This window comes from Schistocerca nitens, chromosome 5 (genome assembly GCF_023898315.1).
Source record: "Schistocerca nitens isolate TAMUIC-IGC-003100 chromosome 5, iqSchNite1.1, whole genome shotgun sequence".
Taxonomy (NCBI): domain Eukaryota; kingdom Metazoa; phylum Arthropoda; class Insecta; order Orthoptera; family Acrididae; genus Schistocerca; species Schistocerca nitens.
The window spans coordinates 555140582-555156609 of NC_064618.1; the positions used below are offsets into that span (position 1 = coordinate 555140582).

At 40.1% G+C, this 16028-nt stretch overlaps 1 protein-coding gene across 2 annotated transcripts in view; it reads left to right on the top strand.

The window, feature by feature from the left end:
- The window catches only part of LOC126259178 (endoplasmic reticulum mannosyl-oligosaccharide 1,2-alpha-mannosidase), a 112534-nt gene that overhangs the window by 4710 nt on the left and 91796 nt on the right, over positions 1–16028 (top strand). For both annotated transcript variants that reach the window (XM_049955748.1, XM_049955747.1), the window contains exon 2: positions 311–487. In XM_049955748.1, coding sequence (XP_049811705.1) covers positions 392–487 — 96 coding nt within the window. In that variant the 5' untranslated portion in view covers positions 311–391. The remainder of the gene's footprint in view (positions 1–310; positions 488–16028) is intronic.

The following is a 16028-nucleotide window of genomic DNA, read 5'->3' on the forward strand; positions in this document are numbered from 1 at the left end:
TTGAATACAAAAAATAATGTTGCGTGGGAAGTGTATGTCAAATTTTGATGGCTCACCTGATTGTGACTAACAATTGCCAGGCCAAGAAAATTTCAAGATCCAGGCATGCCCTATTCTTACTGCCACCTATGTTATAATGAACTATCCACATACGTCACAATGAACTATTACTCCATTTTCAGTAAGCTCACTGTCATGTGTGTACTTCCCATACACAGAGGAAGAAGAAAGAGGAAAATCAAGTGTACTAATTAGATGAAGTAATCTTAAGTTGAAGAAATCTATCATTGTGTCCTTGTAATTTTTACAGGCATGGAACCAGCTGTCAAGATTCCAGAGAAGCCTTCTTTATGTTCTAGTATTTGCTGCAGTATTAGCAATAATTTACATAATGCTTGACTCATATAAAGAAAACAAACTACCTGTGAGAGCAGGAAACAGAAAAGAAGTACCGCTCTCATCATCACACCATATCGTAACATCTGTAGTAAGTACCAAAGTTGTGATTCCAAAGGTAGAGAATATAAAACTTATGATTTTCTTTGTATTACACAAGTATATCCTTGCTGGAACAGTTTTGTTTTATAACAAAAATAGGGACCATGAAAATGTTTTTTCATATAGTATCATTTTATTTCTGTTAAATGCAGTTAGAAGAGATTATACTATAGAGATTATATAATGCCCATACTGAGCAATATGGTGCAGTGGTTAAGACAGCAGACTTGTATTTGGCTGGAGCAGGGCTCAGATCACTAGTCTGGCTACACGTATTTAGCTGTTCCACTTCTTTTTTAAGTCACTTAAAGCAAATTATTTAATGGATTCCTTGAAAAGGACAGAACTAACTGAAGTCCTTATACACCCCTTCTCACTCTCCAATCTGAGGTTTTGTTCAGGCTAATGATCTTCCTTTTTTTTTCAGTCCCACATTGAAACTGAAAATAATATTACATGTTTCATTTTAAGGGAAGCAACTGGCAGTGCAGGATTGAACAGATGTAGAAGTCTTTGGTTTGGTTGGGGAGAAGCCTTGTAACTTATAGAGAGGGACAAAAAGTCTGAAATGGAGTCAACAAATTTCATATACTAACTGTTGCCAAAGAATTAATGTTCTTAAAGAGACTTTTTGGAGATTTTTTAAGGATGGAACAAAGAAATTAAGTAAATCAAATGATATTCAACTTCATGATGGCAGTAGCTGCAAGACAAACTATTGGCCACTAAATTCAGTAAACTGTTTGTAACACTAGATCAAAACATGGGAACTATTGAAAGGATATCCATTAGGTATCCTTTTGCAGGCACTGCAGACACATCAGTTTCAATAGTTCAACTTTTAAATCCCTTTGAGTTACACTTCCAATAAGTCAGGGTGTATTTCCTGAAGTGGTCCGAGTGTAAAACTACTCATGCACGAAATTGGGCCATGGTGGTATAGCGAGGCCATGGCTGCATGCCTTTGGTGGCTTAGATAACATCAAAAGTTAAAACATTTCATTAGCACTACCCTGGTAGTGTGTTGGTGGAAGCAGCAACCACGCCCCCTTGCAGCTCAAGGTAAGGATAGCAAATGACAGCAGCAAGCTGACAGCTAACTTACTGTGACATTTGTGGCCGGGAATACTGTCTCCAGAAGCATACATGCCAACTTCTGATGGTGGAACTTGCCCCAGCAAGTGATGGCACATGATACCTTGACACCCACTCAGCATGGAGGGATAGGTGGCTGTACTGACCGGGTCTCATTCTACTATCCTCCATAATAAGATTCTGGCCGCTGTTGGAGTGGGCCAGGAGGCAGCCCACTAGTGGAGAAGTACCAAGTATGAGAGGGAGGACTTGACATTAGCAGAAGATGCGGCAGTGGATTCCCAAACTTGTAGCAGCCGTGTGCTGTCCTGTACGCCCTGTTCTCCAGATTGGCACTGCAAATCTGTTGGTGCTACTGGACGGTTCCCTACCTATGCTAAAATTAATGGTTATTTATACTCATTCGCAGCCCACATGTTAAGCTGACATACTGTTTCCAGTTACGTTCAGAACAACGAATCTGGTGTGAAAACCGTTTAGCTCACCCGACAAGAGCTGTGCTATCCAGCTGTGTTGCATGATAGTGGTGCTTGACCTAGTCTGCCTCATGCTGTCTAAACAGCCGTGATGCTGCAACTGGCATGCCAACATGTTAGTTCCCAGTGGCTAAACTACTAGTTTCTGTGGTAATGGCTAAAAAATAATGGCAGCATTACATTACCACCTCTGTCTGAAGACCTGACTCTCAGGTCTCTAACCTGGACTGGTGTGCAACACGATTCAGAATACATGGATACAGTATATAATATGTTACACACTTTTCTCTTTGTTGCTAGGTGGCTTGAACTACAAAGTTCAGAGACTGTGAATTTATTCTGTAGGTTTAGCCCTTTGACTCCACATTTATACATGCTCCACAACTAGCATGTCTTTCTGTACAACTATTAGTTTACATGTTTTACATTTGCTGTCCCAGGCATGCAGTTTCTTATGAAATTTTTACTAAATAACTTACTGTTGTGGACTGTTAAGGCAGCCAGTCCACAGTGAAGTAGCCGAAAGGGCACGCGTCAACTCACGCCGTCTGGCGTTAAGTCTGGAACAGGATTTGTAATGAATGTGATAAAGAAAAGAACGTAGCTACTAGAACACTTAACTTTTATATCGTCCTTTGGTATACAGCATTCTGGATGATACAAGTGAGACTATCTTGAGGTACATGCAACGTTTCAAATGGTTAATGGCGCCTTGCTAGGTCGTAGCCATTAACGTAGCTGAAGGCTATTCTAACTGTCTCTCGGCAAATGAGAGAAAGGCTTCGTCAGTGTAGTCGCTAGCAACGTCGTCGTACAACTGGGCGAGTGCTAGTACGTCTCTCGAGACCTGCCTTGTGGTGGCACTCGGTCTGCGATCCTGACAGTGGCGACACGCGGGTCCGACATGTACTAATGGACCGCGGCCGATTTAAGCTACCACCTAGCAAGTGTGGTGTCTGGCGGTGACACCACACTTACAGTACTATTGTCTCCTTAATCTTAATTATGTCACCATGACATCACTCCTCATGTTGCATAATCACAGCCTCTGAGCCCAGATCAGTAGTGCTTTGCGACATCTTAAATACTAGGGAAGACATTTCTTAACACTATTCATATTATAATATCCACAAACACAACAATATTCACTCTCTGTTTCCCTTTCTTGTCACTTGTACATGGTTGGTGATTCAGTCCACTGGGAACTGAATACGTGGGAGGAGGGGCTCTAGGTGGGGTGGCTCTCCACCTTGTGTGGATGCAGGCTGCACAAAATAAGAGCCAGAGCTGCTATGGTGGCACATATTGTGTCATTCAAGTTCACCACAACACAGTGTTCCTTCCAGTACAGCTCCATATGCTGTAGCATCAGTTCTGCCCGGGATATGCCCTATTCAGATTTCTATCAGCTGGCTCAGGGAGAGTATGAGAACACTCCCAAGAGTTTCAGTGGCCAGCCCAGCTTTGGCTGTATTATGTTCAGTCTAATGAGTCCTGTAATAGCAGCAGGTAGAACATCAGTCCCATAATGTCACTAGCTGTTCTGTTAATTAATAACCCACTACTGTGCAGTTCCAGTCTTGTCTTCCCTGTGAACCTATCATGCTCATAGCAGTTCATTACCCCACAGTGGTCTCATACATGGAATAGATCTAAGTTAACCCCACTTGGCAGTAGTGTTGAGGCTCCAGAATGCCATGCAGCAAACCTGACCACACATTTTGCCTAAGTACAGTGGAATTACACATGTGCCTATGCCACTCTGGATCACTCGGGCCAGGCATATTGTAATGTTTTACCTCTGACAGTGTTGAAGTTCCTGCCCTGCCATGACCACTGTAACAAAGTTCCTGAATTTATTGTCCTCCAGGAAAGTTCTCACACTCAAATTATTCAAGATATCAATAGCTGCCTCGAACCAGAAGTGGAAAGCTCTGAGATATGTAGCGAGTCGTGGAAATATATATTGGAAAGACAGATTAGGGGCCATAGGAGAGAGAGTGTTCATTGCAGTTGACAGAAATATTGTTTCTGTTGAGGTCCAAGTTGAGTGTGACAGTGAAGCTATCTGGTCGCATGTAACAGGTCTAGGTGAAACCAAGTTAATTGATGGATGCTTTTACCGGCCACCCGATTCTGCTGTGACAGGTCTAGAGTCATTCAAAGAATGTCTATCGTCAGTAGCAAGTACGTACCCAGATCATGGGTTACTAGTTGGAAGTGACTTTAACCTGCCAAGTGTTGACTGGGATTTCTATGGATTCATTGCAGGGGGTACAGATAGATGGTCATGCAAAGTACTTTTGAAGACAGTTTTTTGAAAACTGTCTTTAGCAGCTAGTGAGGCAGCCCACACGCATTGGAAATATCTTAGATCTTGTTGCTACAAATAGGCTAGACCTTATTGACAATGTTGGTATAGAAACAGGGATTGCTGATATTATGTCTTTATGGCAACTACCATTAAGAAAGTTAATAAATCAGCTAAGAAGGCTAGGAAAGCATTCTGCTAGAAAGAGCAGATAAGCAGTTGTTAGCATCTCAATTAGACAGTGAATTGACATCACTTAGTTCCAATAAGATGGATGTAGAGGAATTATGAGCAAAGTTTAACCAGATTGTAAATTGTGGTCAGGAGAATTGTGTGCCTAGTAAGTGGATTAAGGGTGGAAAAGATCTATCAGCATTTAATAGAGAGATTCAGAAACTGCTGAAGAAGCAGAGGCTGTTGCACTCTCGATTCAAAAGAGAGTGCGCAAATGACAAGAAGCAAAGATTAGTAGGCATTTGTGCGTCTGTGAAAAGGTCTATGTATGAAGTATACAACTACCACCACTGTCGTACCCTTGCAAAAAATCTGGCTGAGAACCCGAAAAAATTCTGGTCCTCTGTAAGATAGGTAAGTGGGTCTGAGGCTTCCTTCCAGTCTCTTGTTGACCAGTGTGGTGTGGCAGTTGAAGATAGCAAAACAAAAACCATAATTTTTAAATTTCACATTCAAGAAATTGTTCACATAAGAGACTTGTACAAAATTTAGTTGTTTGACTATCAGACAGACTCCCGCAAGGGTGACATAGTTATAGGCATCCCTGGCGTAGAGCAACAACTGAAGGAGTCGAAAACAAATAAGTCACCAGGTCTGGATCGAATCCCAGTTTGGTTTTTCAAAGAGAACTCTACAGCATTGGGCCCATACTTAGCTGCCATTTATCATTAATCTCTCGCCCAGCACAAAGATGCAAGCAACTGGAACAAAGCACAGGTGACTCCTGTGTGTAAAAAGGGCAAAAGAACAGACCTGCAAAATTATGGGCCAATAGCTCTAACAGCAGTTTGTTGCAGAAGCCTTGAACATGTTCTTAGTTTGAATGTTATTTTGAATGTTATAAATTTTCTTGAGACCAAGAAGCTTATGTCCACAAATCGGCATGATTTTAGAAAGCATCACTCGTGCGAAACTCGGCTTGCTCTGTGAACTGTGGATGAAGGGCCACAGGTAGAGTCCATATTTCTAGATTTCAGGAAAGTGTGCCAGTATGGGCTTAGTAATCACAAACTCCTTTTTTAAACATAAAAACATTCACTGGTATACTTGGGAAGGCAGGGGAACCAGATCTGTCATTGACTATATAATAACAGATCAGGAATTCAGGAAGGCTGTGAGGGACACACGTGTATTCAGGGGATTCTTTGATGACACTGATCATTATTTAATCTGCAGTGAAATTGGGATTTTGAGGCCGAAAGTGCAAGAGGTCAGGTCCATGTGTAGGAGGATAAGAGTGGAGAAACTTCAGGATAAGGAAATCAGGCACAAGTACATAACAGGGATTTCAGAAAGGTACCAGTTAGTTGAATGTAGTCAATTACAGTCATTGGAAAAGAAATGGACAAGGTACAGGGACACAGTACTAGAAGTGGCTAAAGAATGTCTTGGAACAGTAGTGTGTAAAAGTAGGATGAAGCAAACAGCTTGGTGGAATGACACAGTCAAGGCAGCCTGTAAAAGGAAAAAGAAGGCGTATCAAAAATGGCTACATACTAGAACTCAGGTAGACAGAGAAAGTTGTGTTGAAGAAAGAAACAAAGCCAAACAGATAATTGCAGCATCCAAGAAGAAATCTTGGGAAGACTTTGGAAACAGGTTGGAGACCATGGGTCAAGCTGCTGGAAAACCATTCTGGAGTGTAATTAGCACTCTTCGAAAGGGAGGTAAGAAGGAAATGACAAGTATTTTGGACAGTTCAGGAAAACTGCTGGTGAATCCTGTGGATGCCTTGGGCAGATGGAGGGAATATTTTGAAGAGTTGCTCAATGTAGGTGAAAATATGATCAGTAATGTTTCAGGTTTCGAGGTAGAATGGGATAGGAATGACGATGGAAATAGGATCACATTTGAGGAAGTGGAGAAAATGGTCAATAGATTGCAGTGCAATAAAGCAGCTGGGATGGATGAAATTAAGTCGGAACTCATCAAATACAGTGGAATGTCAGGTCTTAAATGGCTACACAGGATAATTGAATTGGCCTGGGAGTCGGGACAGGTTCCATCAGACTGGACAAAAGCAGTAATCACACCAATCTTTAAACATGGAAACAGAAAAGATTGTAACAACTACAGAGGTATCTCTTTAATCAGCGTTGTGGGTAAAATCTTCTCAGGTATTGTTGAAAGGAAAGTGCGAGTATTAGTTGAGGACCAATTGGATGAAAATCAATGTGGGTTTAGGCCTCTTAGAGGTTGTCAGGACCAGATCTTTAGCTTACGGCAAATAATTGAGAAGTGTTATGAGTGGAACAGGGAATTGTATCTATGCTTTATAGATCTAGAAAAGGCATATGACCGGGTTCCTAGGAGGAAGTTATTGTCTGTTCTACGAGATTATGGAATAGGAGGCAAACTTTTGCAAGCAATTAAAGGTCTTTACATGGATAGTCAGGCAGCAGTTAGAGTTGATGGTAAATTGAGTTCATTGTTCAGAGTAGTTTCAGGGATAAGACAAGGCTGCAACCTGTCTCCACTGTTGTTCATATTATTTATGGATCATATGCTGAAAGCAATAGACTGGCTGGGTGAGATTAAGATATGTGAACACAAAATAAACAGTCTTGCATATGCGGATGACTTGGTTGTGATGGCAGATTTGATTCAAAGTTTCCAAAGTAGTATTTCAGAGCTAGATCAGAAATGTAAGGACTATGGTATGAAGATTAGCATCTCCAAAACAAAAGTAATGTCAGTGGGAAAGAAATATAAACACATAGTGCCAAATAGGAGGAACAAAGTTAGAACAGGTGGACGGTTTCAAGTACTTAGGATGCATATTCTCACAGGATGGCAACATAGTGAAAGAACTGGAAGCGAGGTGTAGCAAAGCTAATGCAGTGAGCGCTCAGCTACGATCTGCTCTCTTCTGCAAGAAGGAAGTCAGTACCAAGACTAAGTTATCTGTGCACCGTTCAATCTTTCGACCAACTTTGTTGTATGGGAGCGAAAGCTGGGTGGATTCAGGTTACCTTATCAACAAGGTTGAGGTTACGGATATGAAAGTAGCTAGGATGATTGCAGGTACTAGTAGATGGGAACAATGGCAGGAGGGTGTCCACAATGAGGAAATCAAAGAAAAACTGGGAATGAACTCTGTAGATGTAGCAGTCAGGGCAAACAGGCTTAGATGGTGGGGTCATGTTACACGCATGGGAGAAGCAAAGGTTACCCAAGAGACTCATGGGTTCAGCAGTAGAGGGTAGGAGGAGTCGGGGCAGACCAAGGAGAAGGTACCTGGATTCGGTTAAGAATGATTTTGAAGTAATAGGTTTAACGTCAGAAGAGGCACCAATGTTAGCACTGAATAGGGGATCATGGAGGAATTTTATAAGGGGGGCTATGCTCCAGACTGAACGCTGAAAGGCATAATCAGTCTTAAATGATGATGATGATGATGATGATGATTGGAAACAGTGCCCCACTGTGAGCAGATGGAATGGGTTCAGTGATATGTGAATGGCTCAAAGACTGCTTAAGTTATAGAATCCAGTATGTTGTCCTCAACAGCAAGTGTTCATCAGAGACAAGGCTTTCATCAGGAGTGCCCCTGGGAAGTATGATAGGTTCACTATTATTCTCTGTGTACATAAATGATTTGTCAGACAGGGTGGGCAGTGATCTGCACTTTTTTGCTGATGGTACTGTGATGTACAGTAAGGTGTCAAAGTTGTGTGACTACAGGAGGGTACAAGATGACTTAAACAAAATTTCTAGTTGGTGTGATGAATGGCAGCTAGCTCTAAATGTAGAAAAATGTAAGTTAATGTGGATGAGTAGGTAAAATGAACCCATAATGTTCAGATACTGGATTGGTATTGTCCTGCTTGACACAGTCACGTCTTTTAAACATTTGTGTGTAACATTGCAAAGCATTGTGAAGCAGAATGAACATGTGAGTATTGTGGTAGGAAAGGCAAATGGCTGACTTCAATTTATTAGGAGAAAGTGTGGATCATCTGTATAGGAGACCACATATAGGACACTAGAGTGACCTATTCTGGAGTACTGCTCGAATGTTGAGGATCCATACCAGGTCAGATTAAAGGAATACATTGAAGCAATTCAGAGGTAGGCTGCTACATTTGTCACTGGTAGGTTCGAAGAACATGTAAGTGTTACGGACATGCTTTGGGAACTCAAATGGGAGGGCAACATTTTTTGGGGGGGAACACTATTGAGAAAGTTTAGGGAACTGGTATTTGAAGCTGACTGCAGAATGATTCTGTTGCCTCCAACATATATTGTGCATGTGGACCATGAAGATAAGATACAAGAAATCAGGGCTTATATAGAGGCATACAGACATTTTCTCCTCATTCTATTTGTGAGTGGAACAGGAGAGGAAATGGCTAGTAGTGGTACAGGGTACTCTTCACCACACACTGTAAGGTGAATTGTGGAGTATCAGTGTAGATGTAGTGGCAGATGTGGATGCCGATACCTATCCCTGCCCTCCGATATTAGCAAGATTTCTCTTGCCCTGATCTGTACAAACTTCACAGGTTTCATTCTGATGCCCTCCAGGGCAGGTGTTGGGCCACTGCTAGACTGGGCTGGGAGTCCACTGGTGGAAAAGTATCAAGTATAAGAGGGGAGGACGCAGGCTCTAGCAGAAGGTGCAACAGTGGAAGCCCAGAAATTGTAGTGGCTGTGTGCTGTTCCATATCGTCCGGCATGGATCTTCACAGCGCTGTTGGATTGCTCATCGCCAAGCTAAAATTAATGGTTATTTATAATTGTTCACAGTCCACATGTTATACCAACATGCCGTTTCCATCCATATTCAGAGCAACAAATCTGTATCCTGGTGGCATGGAAATAAGTTGGCTCATCCCTCAACGGCTCAGTTTTTCCTCTGTGTTGCATTATTGTGGTGCTTTGCCTAGTTCACCTCATGGTTTCTAGACTGCCCAGTGCTGCACCTGGTATGCAGGGATGTTGGTGCCCACCGGCTGCATTTCATTGCTAGGGCTGATGCCCATTTAGAAAAATGGAGATAAGGAACTGACCTCCATAGAGATCTGTCCCTTTCTTGTTCTCAATATTTTTTTAGAAGTTTCCTTATATACTCAAAACTAAAAAAAAATATTTATTTGATTGACATATTTTGGTGTTAGGGGGCACTGTGGAATAGAAAAATATGAAACTACTGCCGTGACAGTCTTCTGACAACAGCTTTGATTTAAGTTAAGACTTCCTTATACAGAAAGCAATACATGATTTTTACAAACTCCGTTCTGGTAGAACTAAACAAGAAGAATTACCCTGTTAGCATTCTGTGGCCTTCTCAAGGCCTTCGATTGTGTACTAACATTCTGCTAAGTAAACAGAAAATGTTATAGCATTAAAGACATTCCATATGCCTGGATGGAGGTCAACTTAACAATAGAAAGTAGGGATTCAAATTAACAAATTATATCAAAGACATAAGATTAAATTCCAAATTGAAGAACATTAAATATGAAGCCGCACAAGGATTAATACGTGACCCACAGCTGTTTTCGACCTACATAAATGATTTTCTCAGGACGTTGGAGGACTCTTTAACTGATAAAAGCTGCAACGCAAATCAATACCAGATTCAGTCAGTGGCATAATGGAGCAGGCTAGCGGATAATTACTAGAAAACACCTTAACCCTCAGTATTACAAGGACTTATATCAAGCAGTTTCAAATGAATAAATATGACTTGATGTCTGAAAAATAGATATCAGTGAAGACATTATTGAATGAAATTCCATGTGTGAAGTTCTTAGGCAACCTGATGAATTATAAACTGTGATAACATCACCATATGGATAAACTAACCAAATAGCTCAGCTTCATGCTTAGAAATCTTTATGGTTGGCCTGCAGATGGGTTGCTAGTTTTGTGTGTATCTTAATTTGGCCAATGTAGCTATGGCTACAAAATATGTAGTTATAGAAGTGAGCACTATATAAAATCATTACCTGAACATTTTGCAGGAATGCGTCCAGAGACCTTGGCATCCTTTTACTCGCACGCGAATACGTATACTCCCTAATGGTATTTGCGGTTAATAAAAGTGGCTTTAGAACTGACATGTTCTGGCATGCAGATGGCCTAATGGAATGACAGGAGAGAGGGAACACCAGTTGAAGTTGTTCAAAGTTGAATCTTGTTATCCTGAAAGCTGATGAAGTTGGTGCCAAGTACTCAATATCCCTTCACCAACTTATAACTAAACTGTCATTTTCCAACATATCAGGGCTCTGGGCTACACTACTAATCTGTCACCATAGCGTAAATTTACATAACTGATATAAATGCAAAAGAAATATTTTCAGTAATCTGATCTCTCTTTGTTTGTGCACATACGACAGGATGCAAAACATCATCATTTCATTATGAGTCATCTAGTATCAATAGGTTCTGTTGACCCCCAAAACACCACACAAAGCTAGAGCTGAAGCTGAATGCAAGAAAAATTGAGTGTTGGTGATTCATTCAAATGCAATCTTGAAGAAATGATTACTTGACATGATGCCAGTTAAATGTTCGCCAGCATGTGCTATAGGCAGTAATTGCAAGAGGAAAGCAGGGATGCAAGTGTAACTTGCCTAGTGTCATTCGAGGATGTTTATATTTGGTTAAAGCAGTGCTTAATTTCTAAAATTTTAGGTGCCGAAATGCACCTCTTCACTCATTCTGTAAACCCCTGAGCTTGCTGGCAGTCATAAACAAAAGACAGATGGCACAGAGAGACAAAGTACTGGTGTACCAATAATAACTAAGGTAGGAAGCTCAACATTTATAGTTACATTGTGATTTAATACATTTGTACTATGTTAAATCTCTGGTGCTGACTTGCTCCAGTGAGTTCAAAAAATAATTCCCTGGGAGGTGCTGGAATACCATTCTGTCATGTTCTGGCCAAAATTAAGCCCTGTGTTAAAGTACATATCAATTGGGTCCTTGATTGGTGAAGTTAGTGCTTTCTATAAGGTGCCATATTTTCAGAAAAGTTTCTCAACATAAATTGCTAAAGCCTTGTCATGACACCAGTTACAGTGTTGGGTGTCAGTTTTAACCTACCACAACTAAACGTAACAGGTGTCCATTAACAGAAAAGCAAGTGCAGAGGCTGTCTGTTCTGGCTTAGATGGTGCTGTATAAACCAAATGAAAATTCTCATTTATGACATGCTTGCTGTTTCAGTGATAGTGCATTGTTGCCGTACGCTTCCATCACTTGAGCATGGATTGTAGCTGCATTGGTACCCTTTAAAAAAAAACTATTATCACATGATACTCTGCTTTATGAGTGGGCTGCGACATGCTACAGTATTGTGGCATTTATGTTTCGTTTACAAGAACTGCAGAGGTGTACCTGTAAACAAACAAAATCATCAGTGAGGACCAGTTGTAGTGCAAAATCCTAACATGTTGGGTTTCTAATAAACCTGCCACCTGTCAAAGAGTGGGAAACATCAGAGTTGTCATGTGAAAATTTTAAAGGCCATAGCACAGATAAAATAGTTCATCCCAGTCAGACCTTTGCTCCTGGCTTTTCTGCCTGTGGTGCCATATTTGTAATGTACTTCATGCAGAGTATTAGAAAAAGTTCTCACCTCATATCTAGGTACATGAAAAAATTGCTTTATTTCAAGGCCAAAGTCGGTGTTATTTTCTGCCAAATTTGGTGGTGTTTTCATCATCACATCAAAGTTTGTTACATTTGAAACAAGCAGTTATTTTAAGATTAAACGTGAACCTCAGGCCTGAGGAGATTAGAAGACAAAATGCAGTTTTGATATTCAGTAAATATCAGTTACAGATATTAGTAAACCCCAGTCCTTAGAATTATAACATTTTTATGTGACAAAATTATAAATTTCACAACTCATAAAATTTGCCAATTTTCCATTATTTTGCTGGAAACCATAATTTCACATTATCATTTCATGAAATTTCCCTGTCCATATTAAAAACATGCAGAAACTTGAAACAAATAATCCATAATCACTTTCAGAAGAACTGTTCATATGTCCCTTATCAGAATGTAAGCAATAAGCCAACATGAGATGGTAAAGTCTGGGAATTTAGCCTTAGACTTAATACACTTCATGACAGATATACCTCTCACCATTCAGTTACAGTAAAGAGACCTCCTGCTTCATGGTCAACTGCGGAACCATGCCAGATGACACATAAATAGGCATTTCATATAGAAGATTCAGTTGAAACTTGAATTTTAGGAAGTGTACAAAAAACTTTCAAACAGTGTGATACAAAGTGAACACAATGGCAGATAAGTATATCTGTTCTGTTATATGCAGCATGTTGAACCCTGCAGCACTGTGAAAATGTGCTGCAGTTTCATCATGGTGAAGGCAATGTCTGAAGCTATCTTTCAAGCCTCTGCAGACAAATTAAATGGCCGATTCCTAAATGTCTGTGCTTTTGCCAAGGTAATGTTGTCATTTTTCTTTCCACAATATATTGACAATGGCCCTAGTTATCTGTATCACACATCGAGCACAGGTTTAGTCCCTCTCTTGCATACATGAAATTCAAAAATGTGGAAAAATATTTTTATCTGAAATAAAACAGAAAGTAGTCCAGTTCTTAGTCTGCCAAATATATAGTTCAATACAGAGTGAGCAGCAAAACTCAAGACAACTTGAACTAGCAGTGAAATTGGGTTTCCTTTTATTGTCAGTCCTTCCTATGTCATTTAGGGTGTTCGTGATGAAGGGGTCAGTGTGATGTCCTCAATAGCTCTCCTCATACCTTACATTGCTATCATAATTGTGCAACTGCAGTAAAAGGTCTGTTGTGTCCTGCATCTGGGCTGTACCTATGCATAACACTAAATCTTTGCCCTTCTTTATTTCAGCCATACTGCTAAGTAACAAACATGCCCATATCTTGGGTATGGTCCAAAACCACACTGCTTTTGGTAGAAGGATGAAACTTTGTCATCCACACAGCTTCCTTCTTAGCATTTCCCTGCTGGCTTCCTGCAGTCCAACAACAAAATCATATTTCCATGTCTTTGTCGAAACTATCCCAGCTTTCTACATCCGTACCTATTTCTTTGTCCTCTTCCCCCCCCCCCTCTCATCTCTTAAGCTAAATTAACCCCGTTATTTCTAGCTCTTCTCTGAAGCAGTTAATTTCTTTTTCAGATTTGTTTTGTTAGTATGACGTTGGTAACAGTTGGTAGGAACATTGTTTAAGAATATTTCTCCACACACTACTGTTGGTGGTTGTGGTGGTGGTGGTGGTGGTCGTGGTCGTGGTGGTTATGTGCAGATCATGTACGGTGCACATTGTAATGCTAACTCAGTGGGGGGTATTTGGTTATATGTAGAAGAAGGCTTGAAGGCCCTAATCTTGCCAGGTGAAATAAAGCAGGTAGATAGTGTAGCAGGTGCATGTGATTTGTCTTATGAAATTCAAGGTTTAATGTGCACATTCACTTTCTTGTTAAGGCTTTGAAGTGTTCCAAAACTATCAAGTCAGCATAAGCACTTCAGCTTACTCATAGCTGGTGACGTTCAGCTTCGTGACGAGGCCCACACAACTCTGTTGGCCGTAGGCTAGCATTGTAGCAGTCGACAGGAGTTTTACATGCAGTGGCAAAAAAAAAAAAAGAAAAAAGAAACAGGCAGAACAGTAAAGGAGGAAAACTGAGATGATAAATAAAATCTAACCTAGAAGCATGAAGGTTTATGTGTCACTGTTAATGAAGGTGTACTGTGAAATTATAACAAGAAGACAAATTAGAAGGATAACATACAGGAGAGAAGGGGCTAGAGGAGCACAGAAGTTAAAATATTACAGATTCAAACAGTGGGTAAAGAGTAAGTAGCAGATGCTCAAGCAGAAAAAGTTGACTAACTAGAACTTTTTTTGGTTACACAAGTTGCAGAGCTGTGACAGGATGTGAAACAGTGGTAATAGGAATGGATAGACGTGAGACAGTGTGGTTCTAGTATAACACTTGGATTCTTCATTACGGGTGGAACATCTTTGGTTGAGATGTTTGAGACCAGAAGTGATGTGTAAATTGATTATGGTGTGTGTGTGTGTGTGTGTGTGTGTGTGTGTGTGTGTGTGAGAGAGAGAGAGAGAGAGAGAGAGAGAGAGAGACTGGTAATAGGAATGCGTAGGCATTAGATGGTTAGAGGGTTTCAAGAATATCACTTGGTTAATGCATTGAGGGTGTAATCTTTTGATTAGCATGTTTGGGACCAGGGTTAATGTGAAAATTGATTAGGATAGGTTGTAGGCAGAGTATTGTTTTTGGGGACGTGATTGGGAGCACAGTAACAGTGACTTTGTCAAACAAAGTGGTTCAATAATTTGAGTACATCATCACATTAGAGTGTACCATGCATATTTCTGAAATTTAGCTGTATCAGTTCAAGAACAGTTACTTCTTCTCATTGGGAGAAATGTGTGCTGTGAAAAATAATTGATGGGTGAGTGTACCTGCTTCTAGTGACGATTTTGAGTGATTTTATAAGAGCTTTGTAGTTACTCTGCTGTTATTTAATTGTAGAGCCTATTCATATTTCATCTGTTTATAGTACATACATGTCACTTGGGTGTGTAGGTAATCACTACAGATATTACAAATAATATAATAATAATCACAATGGTAACAGGGGCACAAATTACCCAGACTGTACTCGTCCAATGTTTGACAGTGAGAGCACTTAATGACCTCCAACAAACCTGAAACATAATATCAAACCATTTCTAAACTTTTTCTCACTTACACACTTAATGTCAAATATGTAATGCATTAATTCATTTGTGAAGTGCTCTGTTATTTGAAGCTGTTTTCTACATGAGTGGGGGTTTAGTGGTTAACTCTAAACCACAAAGAATATCACTAATAACATTAAAAAATAAGCATAAATAATGCACATGAATGAATGTGTCTGGACCTGTATACCAGGATAGTGAACAAAAGCCAGAGAATGTACAAAAATTCTGAAAGGAACTGATAAAAACTGTAGGTAATTTCCTGCTGAGAAACTTGTTAGAATTCTGTTAGATTACTTAAAGTTCATTATGGGATAAATTGACTGTTAAAAGGTACAGTGAAATTCGCATCACATACCAGAACTAACATAAGTGACAAGAGATTAGTAGAAATACATAAAGTTTGAACTGAATATCATGACAGCAAAGTTCCAGAAGGAGCCCAAAAAGTATACAGTGTGGAATTTGCTGAACACATTACTCTGAGTTCCAAATAAACTGCATCACTGTTGGTTGTAATAAACAAAGGGAGATTCAAGAATTACAGGTAATGAGCAAAGTGAACTTTAATTCTGATCTTTACCTGATCAGAATGAAGATTAAGTTAATACCAGAAAGAAGACTGAAGGGTGTCGAAGTAAGGATACTGTAACACAGATTAAAACATGTAAT